This window comes from Triticum urartu, chromosome 5 (genome assembly GCF_003073215.2).
Source record: "Triticum urartu cultivar G1812 chromosome 5, Tu2.1, whole genome shotgun sequence".
In the NCBI taxonomy this organism is placed as follows: Eukaryota; Viridiplantae; Streptophyta; class Magnoliopsida; order Poales; family Poaceae; genus Triticum; species Triticum urartu.
This window is the reverse complement of record NC_053026.1, coordinates 14894826-14914822: the sequence shown is the minus strand read 5'-3', so window position 1 is coordinate 14914822 and position 19997 is coordinate 14894826. Positions and strand designations below refer to the sequence as shown.

General features: G+C 48.7%; 1 protein-coding gene across 1 annotated transcript; it reads left to right on the top strand.

The window, feature by feature from the left end:
- Positions 1–2216: 2216 nt before the first annotated feature.
- Positions 2217–6116, top strand: LOC125555453. Its single transcript, XM_048718405.1, has 2 exons — positions 2217–5628; positions 5868–6116. The coding sequence occupies exons 1-2, from the start codon at positions 4115–4117 to the stop codon at positions 5875–5877; spliced, it is 1524 nt and encodes a 507-aa protein (XP_048574362.1). The 5' UTR covers positions 2217–4114; the 3' UTR covers positions 5878–6116.
- Positions 6117–19997: the final 13881 nt, after the last annotated feature.

The following is a 19997-nucleotide window of genomic DNA, read 5'->3' as shown; positions in this document are numbered from 1 at the left end:
CAAATCCATACATGAATATGGAATAAACAGAAGTAAGATCACAACATCAAACATGGCCGCATAATGTAGTGTGAATAAATATTGGCAGCAAAATCAGTTTTCCCGATAAAGGGAAAAATACTAAAATCAAGAAGATAACAATGACACAGTGACTCAGGACAACGAAATCTATTCACCTGCGCCAAACGATTTTGTATATCTAGAGATCAAGAAATACGCTTGGGTACAATGCAAGAATGCTAAATCGTTCACCTTGGGCTCGGATTTTATTTACTTGAGACAACTTGTCTAGAGCGACCTATACAATGCTAACATGGTCTGGTGTGTTAGAACAGAACAAAGTAGGCTCGATTTGGATTCTAGACGTGCGATTTAAATAGGCCGCATAATCCATTGTTTTAATACTGCGTTGGCAGAGTCTTGAATTCAAAACCTCTTGGCTCAGATACCATATATTGAATTCATGCTCCAGCCAACTCATCCAAAAGTCTGAACTGATGCAGAGAGGCGGACAATATATTTCAACAGACATTAGGCAACCCATAATTAGTAGCTTGATGCTTTGTCAGTACATTTCGAAGCACAAACCAGCGTGAGGTTATGCTTGGAGCTCGCTTTCTACACCAAGCTTGTCTTAAAAATAGACTCAGTTCTAGTTTTGATCAGAAATTGATAATCCGGTGGATATGAAGAGTCATGTAGTATATTTTGGAAACTAAGCACCCAGTGGGATATGGTCCTCACCGTTGTGTCCATTCTTTCAACTAAGTACCTTCGATCATTCACCGCCATCCTAGCAATTTCCCAGTCCCTCGCTTGCCTATGAGTAAATGAATATGCCATTGCGCACGACAATATGTATTGTGTGCTATATATGACATTTATTACCTTTGGTAGAATATTTAGGTAAGACATGTGATGTCTAGCTCACGAGGCATTCAACTGCAAATCCATATGGCATTTCAATCACCTAACAGCAACATATGCATTAACTAGCCCAAATAATTTAGTGAAATGATTGGTAAGTTCCGGGCCAACATAATAGCACTTGAGATCATTTTAGCACCTTATAGGTTGTAAATTCTATGGTAATGCCATCGAAAGCACGCAGCAAATAAATTCTCCGTTTCTACATATAACGATGCCCTTACCGTTGCCAGACATGCTAAATCCTACATCAACTGTTGTTTTACTCTAAACTTCCTGATGCCTTCCATGCCTAGGACCGAGTAGTATGTGTAGGTAGCTTGGCAAACTAGGCGAGAAGACAAGTGCCTAGCGTGGGAGCAAGCGGTATAGTTATATATCGAAGCAGAGATTCATAAGTTACATACTTTATGCAGAAGAAATTGTTAGGAAATTTTGCCAGTGCCATTATTTCACTTCAGAATTAATGAGTTTTCTACTACTTTTCGGCTATTCATGCAGATACCTCTATGCTTTTAGTTTGTTCTCTCCCTTTTTTTTCAATTGCTAGCTCACGGTCAACCATCTCTAACTGGGTCATAAGAGGTGAAAGGTCCTAAATGCCCTTCCTAGGTGGCATGGAGGAATGGCAGTGTCTGTGGTGCTGTTATTTGGCCCCAAATTAATACATGCTGTCGTGTGCATGCTTTTGCTTTGTGTTATCTTGTAAAATATTAAATGAAAATAAATATAGAATCCTTCGGTTTACTTCATCCAAGACAATGAAATGTAATCCATTTAGGTTGCCAGCCAATAAATGGACATTGAAAATCGTAACCAAACCATAATCATCGGGTGTTTCTAAACATTAACATACAGTCGAAACCTATATGCATCTGTTTTTAGCTGGAAAACACAAAATATGATCACTGGGTATCCGAAGACTAGTTGTCACAAATATATACTTCATCTGTTCACAAATATGAGATGTTCAAACTTTTCTGTGAATCGGATGTACTCCATATAGAAATGTTTTACTTTGTTTGTTCACCCATTTCGTTTTTATGTATTCCATATTAAAATATCCAAAACATCTCATTTGTGAACGAAGGTAGTAGTATCTAACAGAGACAAATGAATGAGCACAAGGTTTAGATACTGGGGCAATATATCCACTGGTAAATCGCATGGAAATGTAGGGGTTCTCTAAAGGAACGTCCTGAGTTCTTTGAACATAAAACAATAGACACCCATTCACGGATAATATTATTATGCTATGCATAAATTAGATGGACCAAATCATTATCTACGTGTTAAGCATGAATAACATGACATAACAGGTCAGAGAGATGCGAGCATGTAGATGAGCTCGCAGAGGAGGTTCGTCATGGAAAAACACACATCACCCCAAGATCGATCTGGCTGCAGAGGTCTAGCTGAGGTTCGGAGAGAAGGGGTCAGTGATGCGCTCGAACGGATTTGCCTGGCGGCAGTAGAAGCTGTTGTGCACTCCAGGTTCCAACAACAACACACATGGCAGCATTCAGGAGAGGGATGGCTTCGATTGTGTGAGGGGTAGAGTAAGTACAATGGACTGATGGGCGAGGCACTTTGTTAGTGAGCCAATATGTGGCAGATCCACATGTACGTGACCTAGGGGAATTTTCAGAATAGATAAGGCCCAATCTAGTGAAGGAAGTCTAATTGCGAGCTAATGTCTGAAAATGACAAAAGAAGAAAATGAACTAATGGATAAGCGCCATTTTCGTAAATAGCAAAAACTTTGGTGACAAACTCGTAATTCTGGAGTGAACTATTGGTGTTGACATAAATTTCCCTTAATAATTATTTTAGAAAACATAACAGCTCAATGTTTTAGCAGTACATTCGGAAAAGACAAAGCAGCATGCGATAATATGCTTAGCTAGCTCTTTTCACCAAAGGCTGTCTTCACATAAGGACTCTGACACGGATCTTGCCTCTCGAACTAGCCAGCTATGGATTAATCTCTCAATATGCGGTACAGATCCAGAGCAGCAAGAAGGGGATCGGGAGATGAGAGCCGGAGGTGGGAGGAGGATACACGCCACAGGCGGCCGGGTCGGGGTTCACTTCTTTCGTGCCCCTCACACACACACACCAACCACGCGCTATGTAGGGCATGGCTGCTTCACTGGCTCCAGTCTAGACCGGCGTAGCGCTGGTTGGGCTGCTTGTTGCGCTGCGGCCTCGTAGGCTTCTCTTGGGCTGGCCCATTTGGGTTGCTTGGTGTAGTTGTTCCCGTGACAGACTCCTTTTTTTAGTGTTACCAAATCGACCGGCCGGTTACAAATACATAACCGACAACACGCAATCCAATGCCTTATCTGCAACTAGCTTTGACACAGTAGAGTAGATGATACATATCTAATACTCTCTCCGTCCCAAATTAATTGACTTAGATTTATCTAAATATGGATGTATCTAACACTAAAACGTATCTAGATACATCAATATATAGAAAAATTTGAGTCAACTAACTTGGGGTGGAGGTACATTTTTTTGCAGGAAATAAAAGAAACCATTAATGGTGGAAAGTGCTACAATCCTCACTCCAGGCCTCGGCAATATCCTGCGGTCCTGGGTAACAATTGTCTGGTCACCACCAATATTCTTAATTCTGTCATCTCATTCTCCCAAGTTCTCCCGAATCTCATGGACCATATGAGCAAGACTGGGCATGTCGATGGTCTTTGTTGACACCATTGCTACCGTCCCCTGAACGTCTGATTCTATGCAGATCGGTAGTTAGAAGATCAGTCCAATGAAGGGCCAGTTGCAGCCCTTCATCAGAGACTGCCAGCTCGGCCTCAACTGAAAAGGACCCAGTACGCCGCGGAGATCTTGTCACCATTACAATTTACAATCCTGGAGCACCATGCCATTAGCTGTTTCTCGATGCACTCCTCGTTGTTCTAATATATTCTCCTGGTTAGTAGAAATCAAGGTAACTTATGTGACATATACACTCTGTGTTGGAACACGTCCTCACGCACGGCTCCAGGAGGCTGAGCCAGCCACGACCGGTTCTTCAGGCACGCTCAACAGCGCGTGCATATCGTGCGCTCCCACGATCCCTTTGACTAGCTGATCATTGTACCTAACCACTCTCCGCTCCCTTGTATCCCTCTCTCCTCGTGTAACTGTATGAATACCCCTGGAGAAATGAATGCAAGGTGTGTGCGTGAATTATCTTGTCCAGCTTGGTATCAGACTTCTCCCGATCCTCTCTCACGCTTCGGCCATGAACCGCCTGCTCCGCCGCTCCCGCTCGGCTGACCTCGACTCTCCCAGTCCAGACGGCCGCCCCCTCTTCGCCTCGCCCGTGGTCCGCACCCCCTCCGCCACGGATCGGGGCGAGGAGGACGTCGCTGCTGGCGCGCCCGCAGGCTCCTCTTCCTCTCAGGCGCGCGGGATCCAGTTTCCCGGGGCGTCTGCCCCAACCGCGGCCCTCTCACGGCCGCCGGAGACCGCCCTGCGCACCGCTGGGAGCACCCCTGTGCCCCACCCTGCCGGCGCCCAGATCCCGGCGCCCGACGCCGGCACTGCTGGCCCCTCGTCTTCTGCACCCGGGCTGCCCTCCTCCATCGCCCACCTCTTCCATCGCAAGCTCGACCTCGACGCGGGTAACTATTCAAAGTGGCGCCAGCATTTTTATGTCATCTGCAGTCGCCATAACGTGCAGCACCACCTTGACGTCCCGGCCGACCCCCGCCGCCAGAGCGCCATCTGGCGCAACGACGATCTTACGATCGTGCTGTGGATGTACGAGGTCATCGCCGAGGACCTCCAGGACGTCGTCATGTCCCCCACGAGCACGGCGTACGACGTCTGGGTGCAGCTTCACATGCTCTTCCGGGACAACACCCCGGGCCGCGCCATCATCCTCGAGGCGGAGTTCCACAATCTGGTGCAGGGAGACATGTCCGTCGCCGAGTACAATCGCTGCCTGAAGACACACTCTGCCGCGCTCGGCAAGGTCGGCTTCCTCATCACCGACCAGGCGCTCAACCTCCAACTCATTTGCGGGCTCAGTCGCCGCTTCCAGGTCATGGCAACCCTTCTGCCGATGCAGAACCCCTTCCCTACCTTCGTCCAAGCCCGCTCGTGCCTGCTCATGGAGGAGCTCTCCGCGAACAAACGCGCTCGGCTGGATGGGCAGGGATCGGGCGCGCCTACCGCTCTCGCCATTGGCCCCGCTCCCGATCGCGGCGTTGATCGCGGCCCCGCTCCCTCTGGTGACAAGGGAAAGGGGCCCGTTTCTTCTCCAACTAGCGACACCCGCTCCCGTGGTCGTGGACGGCCGCGGCCGTGGCGCCCCGGCCTCTTCCGGCGCCGGCTCCTCCTCGGGCTCCCCCCCTCGCGCTGGGCGCGGCACTACCTCAACACCTGCCGCCCGCCCCTGGCTGGGGTACTTTGCGCCGTGGGACACTCCGTTCCCCCGGCAGCCCCCGCAACTCCACGCGCCTTGGTCCGCGCCGAACGCCGCTATCGTCCTCGGGCCACGCCCTCCTCCACCACACCAGGCGTACCACGCCGCTGGGCCGTCCGCCGCTGTGGGCGGCCCCTCCTGGGAGCAGTACCACCAGCTGAACGCCGCCCTTCACAACCTGTCGCTGCAGCAGCAAGGCGGCGCCGCGCCCGAGTGGTTCCTCGACACGGGCGCCACCTCCCACGTCGCTGGTAAGACGAGCCACCTCACCTCCTCTCGTTCTCCTTCTTTGCATCACTCTCACGGCATTACTGTTGGGGACGGGTCTCGCATGCCTATTACTGCTGTCGGTTCTACCTCCCTCGCTTCTTTCAATCTCAACAACATTCTCATCACTCCCACAGTCATTCGCAATTTTATTTCTATCCGTCGTTTTACCATCGATAATTCGTGTACTATTAAGTTTGACCCCTATGGTTTCACTGTGAAGGACCTCGTGACCCGGCGCATCCTGATGAGGTCCAATAGTCACGGTGCCTTGTACCCGTTCTTCAGCAACGTCAACGTGCAGCATGCGCTCACCAGCGACCACAACCTATGGCATGTTCGCTTAGGCCATCCCAACAATAAATCTATTTCCCTTTTAGCCAAATATTTCTTGCCATCTTGTAATAATGACACGCCCATTATGAGCGCTTTATGTTCGGCCTATCAATTAGGAAAGCAGCCTCGTCTGCCATTTTCTTCTTCCATATCTTGTACTACAGCACCTTTCCAATTATTACATTGTGATCTTTGGACATCTCCCGTATGCAGCTTCTCTGGTTTCCAATATTACCTCATAATACTTGATGATTTCTCGCACTTTTCATGGACGTTCCTCCTACGCCACAAGTCAGACACTGCCGCCACGCTCCACCGTTTCCTCACCTACGTCTTCACTCAGTATCACGTCTAGGTCCAGTGCGTCCAGTGCGGCAAAGGTGGGGAATTCCTCACCACCACCCTTCGCGCTTTCTTCTCTGAACGCGGCGTGTCTTTTCGTCTCTCTTGCCCCCACACTTCGCCACAGAACGGGAAAGCTGAGAGACTCATTCGCACCACCAACGACATCATTCGCACCATGCTTCTTCATGCCACCATGCCCCCAGAGTTTTGGGTCGAGGCTCTCCATGTCACCACTCACGTCCTCAACCGGCGTCCATGCTCCTCCATTCAGTTTCAGACCCCATACTTCCGCCTCCTCGGTCACCATCCCAACTACGACCATCTTCGAGTCTTCGGTTGCCTCTGCTTTCCAAATCTCTACGCCACAACAGCCCACAAGCTTGCGCCCCGATCGACCCGATGCGTCTTCCTAGGATATGCCCTTGAGCACAAAGGATACCGGTGCATGGACTTAGAAACCCGTCGCGTTATTGTCTCTCGTCACGTAACGTTTGACAAACAAACCTTTCCTTATCTCCCTGCACGCTCCACTCAACCCGCAGAAAATCCGGCGCCCCAGATTCCCCGTATCCTACCTACCTCGTCCCAATCCGCTACGGGATCCGCGCGTCTCGGATCTGCCGCTGCCCCTTCCCCAACCAACACGCGCGCATCTACCTCGCGATCCCCGCCAGCCACTCCGTGCCGCGCCCCACCCAGCTTGCCCGACCCCGCTGTCTCATCCCCATGCAGCGCCCCCACTCTGCGCCGCGTCTCACCCAGCTCGCCCGGCCCCGCTGTCCCATCCCCATGCAGCGCCCCCACCACCATCCCTCGCGCACGCAGCCCGACACCATCCCTGGCCAATCCTGACCCCCCTCCCCATGCAGCGCCATGCAGACCGCGCCCATGTTGCCTCCCGCACGTACTCCGCTTGCTCCTGTTCCTCTTCCACCCCGCGCCGTCGCTATCGCTCCACCCGCCAACGCTCATTCCATGCGCACACGTGGCAAATTCGGTTTCTGTCAGCCCAAACAACACGTCTCCCTTCTCACCGACAGTTCCACTATCAGCCCCATCCTCTCCTCATACTGCACAGCCCTCAAAGACCCTGACTGGCGCAACGCGATGCTTGAGGAGTTTGATGCATTGAAGCGCAATGATACTTGGTGTTTGGTGTCTCGTCCTGCAGGTGCTAATGTGGATCTTCCGGCACAAGTTCAATGCTGACGGCTCGCTTGCACGGTACAAGGCTCGGTGGGTTCTCTGCGGCTTCACGCAGCAGGCCGGGGTTGACTACGGCGAGACTTTCAGTCCCGTGGTGAAACCGGCGACGATCCGTACCGTCTTGAGCATCGCCGCCGGCAAGTCTTGGCCGATCCACCAGCTCAACGTGAAGAACGCCTTCCTCCACGGCCACCTCACCGAGACGGTGCATAGTCATCAACCCTCTGGCTTCGTCGATGACAACAAGCCCACGCATGTCTGCCGCCTCAACCGCTCTCTCTACGGCCTCAAGCAGGCGCCGTGTGCCTGGTTCTCGCGGTTCACAGCGTACCTCCGCACCCGGGGCTTCGCCGCCTCCTGCGTGGGCTCGTCGCTCTTCATCCTTCGCCGTGGTCACCACCTGGCGTACCTCCTGCTATATGTGGACGACATCATCCTTGCCGCTAGCTCGAGCGCTTGTCTCCGTGCCGTGATCCAGGCGCTCCATGCCGAGTTCTCGATGACGGATCTCGGGGCCCTTCACCACTTCCTCGACATCAATGTCACCACCACCACCGCCGGGCTCTTCCTCTCTCATGAGCAATATGCTCTTGAGATACTGGACCGCGCCGGCATGCTCGACTGCAAGCCCCTCGCCACGCTGGTCGACACCCTCGCCAAGCTCTCCGCCGACACCGGGCCACTGTTCCATGACCCGTCGCTCTACCGCAGTCTCGCGGGTGCGCTTCAGTACCTCACCCTCACACGGCCGGATCTCTCCTATGCCGTGCAACAGTGCTGCTTGTTCATGCACGCCCCGCGAGATTGCCACTTCCAGCTCGTCAAACGCATCCTGCGTTACTTGCGGGGTGCCACATAGCTCGGGCTTCAGATCCACCGCTCTGCCGCCTCAGACCTGGTGGCCTATTCCGACGCCGACTGGGCAGGTTGCCCCGACACGCGCAAGTCCACCTCTGGGTACTGTGTCTTCCTCGGGCCTAATCTTCTCACTTGGTCGTCGAAGCGGCAGAACACCGTGTCCCGATCCCGCGTTGAGGCTAAGTACAGGTCCGTCGCTCACGCTGTGCCCGAGTCCGCTGGCTCCGGCAGCTCCTGGGCGAACTTCATCAGCCTCCCGCTCGTGCCACGGTTGTGTATTGCGACAATGTGAGTGCCATGTACATGTCCAGCAATCCGGTCCAGCATCAGCGAACGAAGCATGTGGAGATTGACCTTCACTTTGTCAGAGAGCGCGTTGCTCTCGGTGAGGTCCGTGTCCTCCATGTTCCAACGAGCTCGCAGTTCGCCGACATCTTCACCGAAGGGCTTCCGACGTCCGTCTTCAGCGAGTTCCGCTTCAGCCTCAACATTCGGGTGCCCCACGTTTTGGCTGCGGGGGGGTCTTGGAACACCTCCTCACGCACGGCTCCAGGAGGCTGATCCAACCACGACCGGTTCTTCAGGCACGCTCAACAGCGCGTGCATATCGTGCGCTCCCACGATCCTTTTGACTAGCTGATCGTTGTAGCTAATCACTCTCCGCTCCCTTGTATCCCCCTCTCCTCGTGTAACTGTATAAATACCCCTAGAGGAATGAATGCAAGGTGTGTGCGTGAATTATCTTGGCCAGCTCTCTGAGCATAAACAAAAGAAAGCATAGGTAGATGTTCACTTTGATTATTCGACACTCTTGTAAACTTGTACAAACTGGACTTATCTTGCATATAATCAACAAACCCCTTCAATATGGACAAATTGCAAGTAGGTTCTATCCATAACAGGGAGGAACGAACAATCGAGTTCCAATTTCAACGACAGAACGTTAGCTTCCTCTTCTCCTACTACCAAGCACCACAACCGATGTTTCTTGAACTGAAATAATGCTTATGGGGCAAATGTATCTCACGTTCACATGGCTGAACGTCGTTGTAAACTTCCCAATGTCTTCCATGTCTAGAAGTAATCAGACAGCGACAAGGCGAATGCAATACACAACAAAGCGGTCAAAGCTGACAACATGGACCAGAAATACTAGAAGAGGAACGGCTATAAAGTAAGTGGCAGTATAACAACGAAGCACTTGGGATGAGGACATAGACAAACAATGCTAGAGGAAGTGACCCGGATCCTTGGCCATTGTGACGCAATAAGTAAGGGCATTTCTAACCGATCCCCTAAAAGGCCATAAGGGAGTAAATATTAAGATTTACTCCCTTAAGGCATACCTAGCCGATCCCCTAATCCTATTAAGGGAGTAAAATTTTTATTCCAACTCCCTATTCCCCCCAAAATTTCCCTAAATATACTCCAACTTTGGGTGGCCGAGTAAAACTCACTCTCCCCCTCCTACACTGCACTGCCTCCCACCCTCGTCGCCACCGATGACCTCCGAGCCGGCCGGAATTGATAGCCAACACACCCGCTCACTCCACCGGCGCCGGCAAATTGACGCCGAAATCCACCCACGTGCCACCGCCGGTACCGAAAAAAGCTTGGGGATGACAAAGAACCACTGGGGCCAAACCCGCCTCCAACCGCACCAATGGTGTCCGGCGTGTCCACCGCTTCTTCGGCAACGGCACCCCCCCCCCCCGCCTGCGCACCTATGGAGGAAAATGGGCTTGATGGCCTACAGCGGCGGTGGCGGCACTCGCCCAAGAAGAACACAGAGAAGACCATAGCGCCGCCTCATGCGGCAACTCCGACTGCCCCTGCGGCAACTGCTGTCCGCAGCCGGCAACAAAAACACAGCAACCATGTGCTGGATGAAAAGCTAACAAGGTAAAAACCTCGTGTTCTGTTGGAATTTGATAGTGATTGCTCATGATCGATAGCGATGGTTTATAGTGCTTGCTTTGACATTGTAGAACGGAGATGATTACCGACTACTACAACACCTCCACGGACGTACAATCAAGCCGTAGACAAGGTTCACTTGGGCATCGTTGGAGCACCATCCATGATCAATGCAACCGACGGTTTCTACCTCTTGAGCACTGTGTTGGTTTTCCCCGAACAGGAAGGGATGATTCATCAAAGTAGCATAAGTATTTCCCTCAGTTTTTGAGAACCAAGGTATCAATCCAGTAGGAGGCTGCGCGCGAGTCCCTCGTACCTGCACAAAACAAATAAATCCTCGCAACCAACGCGAATAGGGGTTGTCAATCCCTACACGGCCACTTATGAGAGTGAGATCTGATAGATATGATAAGATAATATTTTTGGTATTTTTGTGATAAAGATGCAAAGTAAAATAAAGGCAGAGTAAAAAAGCAAAGGAAATAACTAAGCAGTAGGAGATTAATATGATGAAGATAGACTCGGGGCCATAGGTTTCACTAGTGGCTTCTCTCGAGAGCATAAGTATTCTACGGTGGGTGAACAAATTACTGTTGAGCAATTGATAGAATTGAGCATAGTTATGAGAATATCTAGGTATGATCATGTATATAGGCATCACGTCCGAGACAAGTAGACCGACTCCTGCCTGCATCTACTACTATTACTCCACTCATCGACCGCTATCCAGCATGCATCTAGAGTATTAAGTTAAAAATAGAGTAACGCCTTAAGCAAGATGACATGATGTAGAGAGATAAACTCATGCAATATGATGAAAACCCTATCTTGTTATCCTCGATGGCAACAATACAATATGTGCCTTGCTGCCCCTACTGTCACTGGGAAAGGACACCGCAAGATTGAACCCAAAGCTAAGCACTTCTCCCATTGCAAGAAAGATCAATCTAGTAGGCCAAACCAAACTGATAATCCGAAGAGACTTGCAAAGATAACCAATCATACATAAAAGAATTCAAAGAAGATTCAAATATTGTTTATAGATAGACTTGATCATAAACCCACAATTCATCGGTCTCAACAAACACACCACAAAAAGAAGATTACATCGAATAGTTCTCCACAAGAGAGGGGGAGAACATTATATTGAGATCCAAAAAGGGAGAAGAAGTCATCTAGCTAATAACTATGGACCCGTAGGTTAGAGGTAAACTACTCACACTTCATCGGAGGGGCTATGGTGTTGATGTAGAAGCCCTTCGTGATCGATGCCCCCTCCGGCGGAGCTCCGGAACAGGCCCCAAGATGGGATCTCGTGGATACAGAAAGTTGCGGCGGTGGAATTAGGTTTTTGGCTCCGTATCTGATCGTTTGGGGGTACATAGGTATATATAGGAGGAAGGAGTGCGTCGGTGGAGCAACAGGGGGCCCACGAGGGTGGAGGGCGCGCCTGGGGGGGGGGGGGGGGGGGGGCCCCCCCCCCGTGGCCCTCCTTTTTTGTGCCTTGATCCAAGTCTCCTGGGTCTTGTTCATTGAGAAAATCACGTTCCCGAAGGTTTCATTCCGTTTGGGCTCTGTTTGATATTCCTTTTCTTCGAAACCCTAAAATAGCAAAAAACAACAATTCTGGGCTGGGCCTCCGTTTAATAGGTTAGTCGCAAAAATAATATAAAAGTGGAAAATAAAGCCTAATAATGTCCAAAACAGTAGATAATATAGTATGGAGCAATCAAAAATTATAGATACGTTGGAGACGTATCAAGCATCCCCAAGCTTAATTCCTGCTCGTCCTCGAGTAGGTAAATGATAAAAACAGAATTTTTGATGCGAAGTGCTACTTGGCATAATTTTAATGTAATTCTTCTTAATTGTGGTATGAATATTCAGATCCGAAAGATTCAAGACAAAAGTTTAATATTGACATAAAAATAATAATACTTCAAGCATACTAACAAAGCAATTATGTCTTCTCAAAATAGCATGGCCAAAGAAAGTTATCCCTACAAAATCATATAGTCTGGCTGTGCTCCATCTTCACCACACAAAATATTTAAATCATTCACAACCCCGATGACAAGCCAAGCAATTGTTTCATACTTTTGACATTCTCAAAACTTTTTCAATCTTCACGCAATACATGAGCATGAGCCATGGATATAACGCTATAGGTGGAATAGAATGGTGGTTGTGGAGAAGACAAAAAGGAAGAAGATAGTCTCACATCAACTAGGCGTATCAACGGGCTGTGGAGGTGACCATCAATAGATATCAATGTGAGTGAGTAGGGATTGCCATGCAACAGATGCACTAGAGCTATAAGTATATGAAAGCTCAAAAAGAAAGTGGGTGTGCATCCAACTTGCTTCCTCATGAAGACCTAAGGCATTTTGAGGAAGCCCATCATTGGAATATACACTAGTAGAAAACAGGGCTATGGTCCAGGCCGGCTCAGCCCATTAGTCCCGGTTCAGTCTAGAACCGGGACTAATGTGAGCATTGGTCCCGGTTCGTGCGGCTAAGGCATTAGTCCCGGTTCACTCGGGCCCTTTAGTCCCGGTTTAAGACATGAACCGGGACTAAAGGGTGCGATGACCTTTAGTCCCGGTTCGTGCCTCAAACCGGGACTAAAGATTAGACCTTTAGTCCCGGTTTGAGGCACGAACCGGGACTAATGGGGTTGAGACCTTTAGTCCCGGTTCGTGCCACGAACCGGTACTAAAGGTCCCATTTTCAAACTCTACCCCCCCCCCCCCCCCGTGGATCGCCTTTTCAGTTTCAAAAAAAATAAAAGAAAATAATGGAAATGTCAAAAAAAATAGAAAATAAGTTTCTCATGTGATATGTGGTCTAGTTGTTGGGAAAATTTGCAAATGTGAATTCTGACTTTATTTGCAAAATCTCTCTGAAATTTGTAAAAATGGGCATAACTTTTGCATACTAACTCGGATGAAAAAGTTTTTTATATGAAAAATCATCTACTCGAAAAGTTACATCACGACCGACCTGGCATCTTTGGATTTCAGCGATGGAAAGTCCAGGAGACCCCTAACTCCCTCCCCGAATCGCCCCTACCACCACCGACCATCCGCAGACGCGCCATGCATTGAGCGGCCGTTGCCAGCCCTTAGAGCCTGCCTCCGCCGGACCTCAGAGGGGAAGGCTGCACTCGTCTCCCCAGGTCTGGCCAGAATAGAAGGAGGAGAGTGGATCGCACCACCACCTCATCGCTGCCTCTAGTGTCCATTGCTGAGGCGGCCGACCATGGCCCAAGCTGTGAATCAACGCTGCCCACCAGGATGCAATATGCGCAGCCGTCCTTGACTCTTCGCACGACCGCCTGCCTTTCTACCGGGAAACCCTGCACCAAATTCTACCGCACACCCAACCATCACCCATCCACGCGGCTAGCCAGACACCACTCCCCAACATATACCCATCACCTCGCCCCCGCACATTAAGTCACCACCGCATCCCATCCCCAGAGGGCGCAGGCCTTGCACCAAAAGTCGTCAACGGGGAATGACTTCCGGCTCCGACCACCAAGACTCTGCATGCTGTGCCCCGGGTGGTGCGTGAGGGGAGTGTGGGTACCCGTATCCAACCCAGGCACCTCTCCAACGTGAGAACCCCTTCCTCCACAGAGGCCGACTCCCTCACCGAGAACTCACGCATCGGTGCATGTCATCACCCTCTGCTTCGGCAACGCGAGGAGGTGGGGGGAGAAGGGTACTCGGGTCATTCTCATCATTGTTCTGGTTGCCAAATCCACCCATGAATATAGAACAAACAGAAGTAAGATTACAACATTAAAGATGGCTGCATAATGTAGTGTGAATGAATATTCACAGCAAAATCAATTTTTCCGATAAAGGGCAAAGTTCTAATATCAAGAAGTTAACAATGACACCCAGACTCAGGACAACCAAATTTGTTCACCGGCATCAAACTATTTTGTATATCTAGACATCAAGAAATACGCTTAGGTACAATGATGCAAGAATGCTAGATTGTTGGCCTTGGGCTCGAATTTTATTTACTTGAGATAGCTTGTCGAGAGCGATCTATACAATGCTAACTTGGCCTGGTGTGTTATAACTGCACAACGCAGGCTCGATTTGGTATACGAAGCTAGCTAGGTCGATTGATCAAATCGGTCAATTTGGTGCTGCTCGTCAATTCTACCCGCTGAGATAACTAACAGTATGAATGCAACTTTACCATGTGATAAATCGTCATTGGGCAACAAATAAATTAGTAACTTGATGCTGTGGCAGTACATTTCGAAGCACAAACCAGCGTGAGGTTACACTTGTAGCTAGCTTTCTACACCAAGCTTGTCTTTACATAAAGACTCATTTTTGGGTTTGATCATAAATTGATAATCTGGTGGGATATGAAGAGGCATGTAATATATTTTGGTAACTAAGCACCTAGTGGGATATGATCGTCACCATTGTGTCCATTATTTCAAGTAAGTACATCCGATCATTCACCGCCATCCTAGCGATTTCCCAGTCCCTCGCCTGCCTATGATAGATGGCTAATGCCATTGTCCATGAGAATATGTATTGTGTGCTATATACAACAATCTCTTTTGTGAATGATATTCTCTTTTGAGAATATGAATATGCCATTGTCCATGAGTAGATGGATATACCCAGTGTGTATTATGTGCTATATATGACATTCTGTTTGGTTTGCAGACATCAAAGTAATTTATGTGATAGACACACGCTTAGCACAAACATAAGACTGTATAGATAGAAGATCACTTTGATTAGGCCAACACACTCTTCTTACATTGGAAACTTTGTTACATCTTGGATCAACCTCTTGGACAAGACACATAATGATTTAGCATGCAACCTGCTAACCCATGCCATTATGAATAAACAACATACTCCTCCAATATGTACAAGTCCTAGGTGGACTGGATTCACAACTGAATAGAACGGAAGAACAAGTTTTAGTTTCAAAGAAAGAACGCCACCCTTGTTTGTGGGAGCCTCATCTCCTACCGCATGGCGTCCACGATACTGCAAACAATGTTTCTTGTACTGAAATTATGCCTGAGGGCCATATCTGTCTTGTGTCTACAAGTCTGGATGTCCTTGTACACTTCCCAATGACTTCCATGTCTACATGTAATCAAAAAGTGACAAGGCGAATGGCAATAAACAACGAAGCGTTCAAAGCTGACGACATGGACCAAAAGTATGAGAAGAGGAACAACTACAAAGTAAGTGGCCTTATAGAACGAAATGCTTGGGATGACGACATAGGCCAACAATGCTAGAGGAGGTACTCAACATAAATATGAGGGGAAATGAACCAGATCATCGGCCATCACGATGCAATAAGTAAGGCCGATGGTGAGGACTAAATAAGATGTGTATATATAAGGCGCTGAGTCACACACATAGCAAACTCAAGTGAGTAATAGTTCAGAAGTTCAATACTTGGCAAGTATAATAACAACAAAAGCAACACAAAGTTGCTGGTGCTTATTGTAACTTTTTGCTGCAAGGGCAGAATTACATAATTCTTCATTTTGGTAGATCAAGATTATATTAAGTCGTGTTTCAATCATCAAAGTCGGTCAGTTACAGACTGATGGCAGGGAACTCACATCCAATGCCTAGTTTACAAAGGTATTAGGACCACCTCTTACTCAGTAGTTTTGATTCTGTTAGGTCCGTGTCAACGAATCCATCCATGACGGCCTTCACGGAGTGAAATTCTGCTCTCACGGTTAGGCTGGGAAGGGAAGACATAACTAAGATGACAAGCAACATAATTCAGTATTGGCTAAGCATACCGAAGATGGCATCAGTCACCTGCTTTCGGACAACTATGGACGGTATGCCAATGCGCTCAGCTGCGATGACGCTCGGTTGGCTACCCGCTACAAGGATACATTTTTCCACATCGCATCCCACATATTCAGCCCCAGCTCGCAGCGTGCTACTATCTTCTCGGAACTGAGAGTCGTGATTGAACAGTGAATTCTAGATATATTACTCTAGCCCAAGAAAAATAATGCTTAATCCAAAGATAGTAATAACCTCTCAGATGCTGTGTTAATGTCAACGCAGAGTTTTAGAGGTGATGCAACCTCTTTTGCTAACATAGATAGAAGTACACTATGATTAGACCAACACATTTTTCTTACATAGGAAGTTTTTGTTACATACTCCTAAAAGTTGGATGAACCTCTTGGATGGACATGTAATGGTTAAGCATGCAACCTGTTAACCATGCAATGACATAATTATGAATACAATATTCTGGAGGGAGATATTCCTCACGCCTTTCCTCTTAAGCCGGCCTACCATAACGTAAGCCGGCCTTCTGGGCATTGAGCCTCCTGGGCCCTCGGGTCTTGTCGCTCCTCTGATCCGCTTGCCAGGTCACCCATAAGTCGCCAGGATCGGGCGGGTCACTTAGTGTGTCGTCCAGTCAGGACGGGTCATGAGTGAGTCGCCAAGTCCGACTGGGTTATACATCCAGCCGGGTCATACCGCGGGGTATATATCCCCGACACCATGGCTGTGCGGGCGGCGTGGTGCCTGGTGTCCGACGATTGATGGTGGTCTTGGACGCGAGAGTGCGTGCTGGGGTGTAATCCCTGATAGGCTTGGACCAGGCCGCTGGCGGTGGCGGCTGTTGGCGTTGTTACCTTCATGAAGGTGTCATCGCGCCTACTCTTCTTCTGATTGCTCCAAGTGAAAACCATCACCTTTTTCTATCGGGTGGTGGCGGTGTTCCGGTGCCGTACCCTTCTGATGGCGCCGTCTAGCCGCCTATGGTTCGTTAGGCACAACTTATTTTCTTCATGATGCCTCTATCACGGTGGAGAATTCCAACAGTTTCAAGCGGGGCTCTCATTGACCTTTTCTTGCCTTGGAGTGTCTAAGCTAGGTACAGTTTCAAACGGAAAATTTGGATAAGCTAGGTATCAAAGTACCGAATGGTTTTACTTTGTCTCTAATTCACCCACCTTATGTCCGAAAAATTCCTTGACATCTACTCTACTTATTGCTTGTTGTCTGTTGTGAGTCTGAATTCCTTAACATGTTTATTATTCCAGATTGTTCCCTTTACATTATGAGTCTGAATTCCTTAACATGTATATTATTCCAGGTTGTGTAGCTGTTCTTGTGCACTACTGTATCCTTCTTGGATGTTTGTGTTGTGGTGTCGAGGTGTTTGTTTTATGTCTTGGGTGCGTGTATGGTGTTGGCGTGTTTTTTATCATTGGTTGTATGTTGGTCGTTGTTTATATATAAACCACGGAGAGTCTCTTTTTACTTTAATGTTTCAAAATTCAAAATTATTGATTTGAGGTTTTGGCGGAAAGTTACAATAAGCCAGCTACCAAAGTACCCAATGGTTTTACTTTGTGCCCAATTCACCCACCTTATGTCCGAAAAATTCCTTGCCATCTACTTTACTTATTGCTTGTTGTCTGTTGTGAGCCTGAAATCCTTAACATGTATATTATTCCAAATTGTTCCTTTTACATTGTCAGTCTATATATATAAACAACGACCTGGTATAGCACCTCCGTCCTTTCCTGCGTACTCCCTCCGTCCGAAAAAGCTTCTCCCTCAAATGAATGTATCTAGCACCAAGTTAGTGCTAGATACATCCATTTGAGTGACAAGCTCGGGACAAGTTTTTTTCGAATGGAGGGAGTAAGTCGCTACGTAGATGTAGCAAAGCTCATCTAACAATCTCCTCCTAAACCACGATCTCGTTGCCGCCAGAGTTGTCGCGGTGTGCGAGCGGGATGGGACGGGTGGATGGACGACGCCGGCTTACGAGCGGAATGGGGATGGGGTGACGGCGGCGGCGTGCGAGTAGGAGACCAGCGGGAGTCTAAAAAGTGATGGGGGCTCCATCTCTGATTTGGTGGAGAGAAAATCAGAAATCAGAGGGCAGGAACGTTCCCTTTCTGTCACGAGAGGTGGGACCGAACGAATGAGAGAGCCAAGGGAAACGAACGAACGACGACAAAACCGACCATCACGATCGCAAACTCCTCCTTTAGAACATATATATATATATATATATATATGCTCTTACCAACGGAGGACGAATCTAGAAATTGCTAATGGCATTATAAGTGACAGCAGAAACGTATTTGGCAGATTTGATAACACAAATGAAAGCACAAACCAGATGAATATTCAACCAGACGATTGACGGCGGCGACGGCCACAACTAGATCTAGGGTTTTATTTATGTTTTTTTATTCCAAATTTTTAATAAAGTTTTTTTTAATTCCAATTATTGTAGGCTGGGACTTTTGGTGGCAATGTGAAATATTTTTCGTTTAAAAATGTTGAAATGTGTCGGCCTTGTTGAGCGCACCTATGGCCCGACACCACAATGCCTGATGTTAGTGTCCGCCTGACCGACCCAACGAATGAAAAACCACACATTGTGTGTCCGTTTGGGAATGTCGGTTGGAGTTGCCATTACTAACTGATTCAGTGAATCCTTTGCACTAGCTACTTGTTGTTGTGAGGTGATTGATGTGTCGTCATATGGGTAGCAGCTCGTGGTTTTATCTATCTACATGCGCGTGTATAGGTGCACGTTTTGTATTTATTTATTTTTGCTTGGGTGCACGTTTTGAATTGTGAGTTTCCTCCCGATGAATTTGAGTATTGCGTGTGGCTTGATGTGGTTCCAACATTAGATAGAGTAACAGAGGAGAACCCCCTCATATTGCTTGACGGTGACGCACCATGCTTGAGGGCAGTTTAGTTTTAGTAGTAGCTGGAGCTCACCTACTATATTGTGGATTGTCTTTGTGTACCTCAATTGTTATATAGTTCAGCTCAATAATGAAGTGCAAGGATAACTGACATCTCAAATGCAAGGTCAATATTCATTCACGCTACATTATGCGACCATCTTTCGTATTGTGATCTTACTTCTGTTTGTTCTAAATCCATGAGTGGATTTGGCAACCAGAATGGTGATGAGAATGAACCCTACATTTCCCCTCTCCTCCTCCTTCCCCGCCATCGCCAGAGGACGCAGAAGGGGGAAGCCCGACCGACGGCAACAGAGCCTCCTAGTTTCCCCTATTTGCAATTTTGATTTGGGGCGAGCCCCCTGGAACGGGACGTGGTGTTTCCGCGGTGGTGTAATGGGCTGGGTGGTGGCGGAGCGAGCCCAGTGTGGCAGCAGTGTGGAGGCGTGGCGAAGGCCAGATCTGCACCCTTGTGCGACACGTACTGAGGGCCTCTTGGGCCGCGGTCAGCTGCCTCTGCAATGACCGGTGAAGGCGATGGCACGTTGATGGTGGGTCAGTTAATATGACCCATTCTGGTCAGGTGAGATCTAGGGACGTGGCCACGACTTTCCCCTCCTCTACCTCACTTGGTTGCTCGGTCTCGCGGCTGGAAGTGGGCTCTGAGGGTTGGCGACGGTGGCTCGATGCACGGCGCGACTGGCCGGTCGGTGGTGGTAGGGGAGATTTGGGGAGGGAGGCAGGGGGCTCATGGCCTTTCCCTCACTAAAATCTGGTGGTGATAGGTCAGTCGTGATAGAGGCTCTAGTCCATGATGGTAGGCTCCGGGTGAAAACCATGATCCTTTTGGATGGAACAGTGTCGGTGCTCTTGTGCCATATACTTGAAGCCCAGGGTTTGTCGGGTGCCGCTTCATCTCTT